The sequence below is a fragment of the Dipodomys merriami genome, unplaced genomic scaffold (assembly GCF_024711535.1).
Source record: "Dipodomys merriami isolate MVZ:Mamm:240054 unplaced genomic scaffold, mDipMer1.0.p SCAF_92, whole genome shotgun sequence".
NCBI classification, from domain to species: Eukaryota; Metazoa; Chordata; class Mammalia; order Rodentia; family Heteromyidae; genus Dipodomys; species Dipodomys merriami.
The window spans coordinates 3,508,855-3,514,854 of NW_027206535.1; the positions used below are offsets into that span (position 1 = coordinate 3,508,855).

General features: G+C 44.2%; 1 protein-coding gene across 1 annotated transcript in view; it reads right to left on the reverse strand.

Annotated features, from left to right (window-relative positions):
- Nup210l (nucleoporin 210 like) overlaps positions 1-6,000 on the reverse strand; it is a 91,147-nt gene extending 85,147 nt beyond the window's left edge. Inside the window, exons 1-2 of the mRNA XM_070013824.1 lie at positions 5,807-6,000; positions 831-967 (exon numbers count right to left, since the gene is read on the reverse strand). Of these exons, the coding sequence (XP_069869925.1) occupies positions 831-967; positions 5,807-6,000 (331 nt within the window). The remainder of the gene's footprint in view (positions 1-830; positions 968-5,806) is intronic.

A 6,000-nucleotide genomic window follows, 5' to 3' on the forward strand; every position in this document is an offset into this window, starting at 1 on the left:
AGTTTATGAAATGAAGATGTAAGTAGATTTTTAAAAATATATTTAGTAAAGTAAAATGTTAGAAAACCTATGTTAATTATATTTAGACCGTGTTCATCACCAGGCATTTATCAAAACTTTCAGTCATATAGGCCTATGAATATGGCAACACAGTACTAGAAATACAGAGATAACAAAGATTCATATGCTGATCTGGATACAAATCTGATATGAATACAAATACCATTTTTTCTTGTTTTTTCTGTTTCTTTTTTTTGGTCGGTCATGGGGCTTGAACTCTGGGCTTGGGCGCTGTCCCTGTGCTCTTCAGCTCAAGGCAAGCGTTCTATCACTTGAGCTACAGTGCCACTTCCAGTTTTCTGGTGGCTTATTGGAGATAAGAGTTTCATGGACTTTCATGCCCAGGCTGACTTTGAACTGTGATTCTCAGATCTCAGCCTCCTCAGTAGCTAGGATTACAGATGTAAGCCACAGGTGCCTGGCTGTTTTTTCTTTTTTAAAGTAGTCTTTTTTTTTTTTCTTCCTTGATTCAAACTAGGGTTTCCATGGCATAAGGTATTATTCTAGGTTCTGGATCTTTGCCTATCTAGAGAGATAGTTATGTAAGCAAATACATATCTGATACATGTATGTATACATGTGTATCAATATTTATATGCATCTATATATAACATAGCTATGAAAGTCAAGAATATGAAGCCACAGTTAAAATATATATTGCAGAAATACTTTTTAAATGTTTTCATTTAATGCCAACATTATTTGTGTTAATCTTCTATACAACATATCAGATTATGCCACCCAAAAGTGATAGTCTGTTCTTAACCTACCTACTTCTCGAGCAAGAATAATGCTGCTGAGTCGTATAGGTTGGGTAGATTCAGCAATGAGAACAGCTCTTTGGGAACATAAGGTGCCATTTTCATATAGAGGCTCAACAGTAACTGCATCATGATGGGTGGAATGCCTGCCAGAAAAAAATACTTAAAGAAGTATAAGGTCCAGAGGTCAAATGCTCATACCACTGCAATCAGAAAAAAAATTAACTTTAGTGGAAAAGATGTCTATGCTTCTCTTCTGGTCCTGGGGCTTGAACTCAGGGCCTGGGCTATCTATGTTCCTGAGTTTCTTTTGATCAAGGCTAATGCTCAGCCACTTGATCTACACCTCCACATCCACCTCTTTTGGTAGTTTTAGTGGAGAGAAGAGTCTCACAGACTTTTCTGCCCTGACTGGCTTTGAACTAAGAACCTCAGATCTCAGCCTCCTGAGTAGCTAGATTACAGGCCTGAGCCAGTGGTGTCCAGTTACCAGGTATTTTTTGTTGTTGTTGTCATTGTTGGTCACTGGGCTTGAACTCTGGGCTTAAACGCTGTCCCTCAGCTCTTCAGCTCAAGGTGAGCGCTCTACTACTTGAGCCACAGCGCCACTTCCTGTTTTTTGGTGGTTAATTGGACTTTGCCCAGGCTGGCTTTGAACTGCAATCCTCAGATCTCAGCCTCCTGAGTAACTAGGATTACTGGCGTGAGCCACCAGCACCCGGCTACCAGTTATTCTTAAATGGCACTCTTTAAACAAGGAACATTGCTTATGTATCAGAATTGAAATAGAAGAGAGGACTGGAATGTAGCTCAGTAGTAAAGTGCTTGCCTAGAAAATGCAACATACTGGGTTCGATTCCCAGGACCAAAAAAAAAAAAAAAAACTAACAACAACAACAACCAAAAAACCAACAAAAACCAAAACCAAAAACCCCAAACAACTTAAAGAAACACAACAAAATAAAATGGGAGAAATGTAGCTAAACCTTTCTCTAATCATCTGTAGTGCAAAGTCCTGAATTAATTCCTCCTTCAGTGTATAAAGTAAGATTAAAGCAGGCTAGCAGTGTGGCTCAAGTGGAGGGGTGCCTGGTAGAGAGCCTGCTTAGGAAGCACAATGTCTGAGTTCTCTCTCTCTCTCTCCCTCTCTGTCTCTAACATTAATGCTACGTAAAAATAGCATTGAAGGTTGATTGTAGTGGTTTACATCTATAATCTCGGCATTTGGGAGACCAAGGCAATAGAACCTAGATTTTGAGGTCAGCCTGGGCTGTCCAGCGAGACTGTCAAAAATGAATATAGCGGGCTGGGAAGGTGGCTCAGTGGTAGAGCTCTTGCCTTGCATGCATGAGGCCCTGGGTTCGATTCCTCAGCACCACATAAGCAAAAAGAAAAAAGCCGGAAGTGGCGCTGTGGCTCAAGTGGTAGAGCGCTAGCCTTAAGCTGAAGAGCTGAGGGACAGCGCCCAGGCCCAGAGTTCTGGCCCCACAACTGGACCCAAAAAAAAAAAAAATGAATATAGCATAGATGTTGTATTTCCAATAAGATAGGACTATGTATCTCATACCTTGAGAAATGATTTCCTTAATCCAATAAACTGAGCTATTTAAGATGTTGAAGTTGCCTAAATTATTACTGAGTCCAAACCAAAATACAAAAACCCATTATTTTGTATGAACAGAAGGAATAGCTTTTCATTGTTTTTCTTTTTTGGGGGGAGGGGCTGGGAGAAGGACATGGGGGCAATACTGGGGCACAAGCTCAGGGCCTCAGGCTCTTGTTTTGGCTTTCTCTCCTTAAAGCTGGCACTCTACCAGTTGAACCATACATCTATTTCTGACATTTTGCCGATTAATTGGAGTTAAGCGGAGTTTTCTGCTAGAGCTGGCTTTGAACATCCATCCTTAGATTTCAGCCGCTATGTAGCTAAGGAATACCTTTCAATACTAGAAAGATTATTTTGTATCACCCAGGAAATATACCACACCAGATCTTTTTTCTTTTTTTTTTTTTTTTTTTTTGTCAGTCGTGGGGCTTGAACTCTGGGCCTGGGCGTTGTTCCTTAGCTCTTCAGCTCAAGGTGAGCGCTCTAACACTTGAGCTACAGTGCCACTTCCGGTTTTCTGGTGGTTTTATTGGAGATAGGAGTCTCACGGTCTCTCCTGCCCGGGCTGGCTTTGAACCACAATCCTCAGATCTCAGCCTCCTGAGTAGCTAGGATTACAGGCGTGAGCCACCAGCGCCCGGCTTTTTTCTTTTTTTTTTTTTTTTTAAGAGATTGAATTGGGAATCTTTATTAGAAAGCTGGTGACTGCAGGTGGACTCATGTTCCAAAGAACCTGTAGCTAACACTGGATCATTTTATAAGCCAAATTTCCTTATGCTTACTCATTAAATGAGGTGGACTGACTGAAAAAACACAGAACTCTTGTTTTTTCACACTAAAAAGAACAATAAGCCAGGCGCCAGTGGCTTGCGCCTGTAATCCTAGCTACTCAGGAGCCTGAGATCTGAGGATCACAGTTTGAAGCCAGCTGGGGCAGAAAAGTCCCTGTGAGACTCTTCTCTTATCTCTGGAAGTGGCACTGTGGCTCAAGTTTTAGAGCATAAAGCAGCTGAGAGACAGCATTCAGGCCCTGAGTTTAAGCCCCAAGACCGTCAAAAGCAAAAAACCCACCTCTTTTTGGTATTTTTTCCCTCCCCTCCAAAACTGGTGTTTGAACCCAGGGTTCCAGGCTCTACCACTTGAGCCATGGCTCCCAGCCCTTTATTGATTGATTGATTGATTGCTTTTACTTTCCAGATAAGTGTCTTGTACTTTATTTCTGTATTTTGTCAGAGGTCAGTCTCAGACCATGATCCTTCTATCTATTCTGAGTAGCCGGGATTATAGCCATGTATCTCCATACCTAGTCATCTTTCTCTTGAGACAGTAAGAAATCCATTTCACTTATTTTTTTGGTCGGCCGTGGGGCTTGAACTCTGGGCCTGGGCGCTGTCCCTCAGCTCTTCAGCTCAAGGAGAGCACTCTACCTCTTGAGCTACAGCACCACTTCCTCCATTTCACTTATAATGAAACTAAGCTCTGGTATATTCTAGTTCACTTCGATTAGGTTCTCAGGAGAGTGAAGCAGGAAGATAATGAGTTTAACACCAACCTGAGGCACAGGTTAAGACACAATAAAACCCTGCCTCAAAAATCAAAGCAACAGGGCTGGGAAGGTGGCTCAGAGAGCGCTTGCCTTGCATGCTTGAGGCCCTGGGTTCGATTCCTCAGCACCACATAAGCAAAAACAAAAAGCTGGAAGTGGCGCTGTGGCTCAAGTGGTAGAGAGCTAGCCTTGAGCTGAAGAGCTGAGGGACAGCGCCCAGGCCCAGAGTTCAAGCCCCATGACCGACAAAAAAAAAAAAAATCAGAGAAACAATCTGGGCACTGGTGGTGTCATACCTATTATCTGAGCTACTCGGGAGGCTGAGATCTGAGGTTTGCAGTTCAAAGCCAGCCATGGCACGAAAGTTCCTGAGATTCCTATTTCCAATAAACTACTCAGAAAAAGCCTAAGTGGCACTGTGGCTCAAGTGGTAGAGTACTAGCTTTGAGCAAAAGAAGCTCAGAGACAGCACCCAGAGCCTGAGCTCAAACTCCAGGACAAAAGAAAGAAAAGAAAGAAAGGAAGGATGGGCTAGGAAGGTGGCTCAGTGGTAGAGTGCTTGCCTTACATGCATGAGGCCCTGGGTTCGATTCCTCAGCACCACATAAACAAAAAGAAAAAAGCCAGAAGTGGCATTGTGGCTCAAGTGGTAGAATGCTAGCCTTGAGCTGAAGAGCTGAGGGACAGCGCCCAGGTCCAGAGTTCAGGCCCCACGACCAGATCCACCCCCCCCCCCCCAAGAAAAAAGGAAGGAAGGAAGGAAGGAGAAAAAAAAAGAAAAGGAACTCTTTATTTTTTACTGGCTTTTTCTGTGGTTAATTGGAGATAAGAATCTCACAGACATTCTTTAGGGGACTGGCTTCCAACCAGGATCCTCAGATCTCAGCCTCCTGATTATAGGCATAAAAGATCCTGCCTTTACATCAAATATCCCTTGTCTTCAAACTCTGTAAATCCCTTGCTGTAAGAGGAGAAAGACCTTTTTTGTTGTTGTTGTTGGTCGTGGGGCTTGAACTCTGGGCCTGGGCGCTGTCCCTCAGCTCTTCAGCTCAAGGCTAGCGCTCTACCACTTGATCTATAGCGCCACCTCTGGTTGGAGATGAGTCTCCTGGACTTTCCTGCCCAGGCTGGCTTTGAACCGCGTTCCTCAGATCTCAGCCTCCTGAATAGCTAGGATTACAGGCTTAAGTCACCAGTGCCCGGGAGGAGAAACTTTTATATGACACAGGCAGATCTCATCTCCACGCAAGGTAAACCTCACAGTACACTTCATGGTCTCTGAGCCTATTTCCTTCTAAATTGGGACTAACAGTACATAAGACTGTAAAGAGTGAATGGGAGTATGCTCAAGTGGTTGGACACAAGGAACCCTCTCCCCCGCCAAAGTACTGAATATTGAAGTAAATCATGCAAAGTATTTACAGTTAGGAACTCGATAGCTGTTGATTTGATACCTATCGCACACTGAATAGGAATCTTCATACCCCAGGTCTTTCTGATCTTAAAGTTTCTTCAGATCATGAAAACTCTTATCCTAGTTCCTTACATATTGAGTCCCTCATAGTTAAGAGCCATCAATACCTACAGCTTTCTGAGGCAGGGCTTCCTTGTGCCCTGATTGCTAGAGAGCTGCTCACTCTGACCATTAGGCACCCCTCAGGGAGAAGGCCCGACCCTCCCCACCAGAGTAGAACACGCCCTGTTCAGAAACCTTCACCTCCACTGTTCTCCAGGTAATCACACGTCCTTCCCGCCGGGGGCTTACACAGGTCACCCCCTACCCTTACTGGATGGTGTGGAAACGCATAGCCCTGTGACCTCCACCCCCCTCACCAAGTGTAGCAGCCTCGCTGCGCTTCGAGGAGGAAAGGCACACGGCCTGGCTCCCGGCCGAAGGGTAGCAACACCTGCGGCACGTTAAGTTTGTTGGCTAGGGTCCCAAGCAAAAACAGCAACAGCAAAAGGAGGCGATGTAGAGACAAGCAGAAAAATAGCCCGAAAGCTTGGCGCTCCGACATCCCACTCAT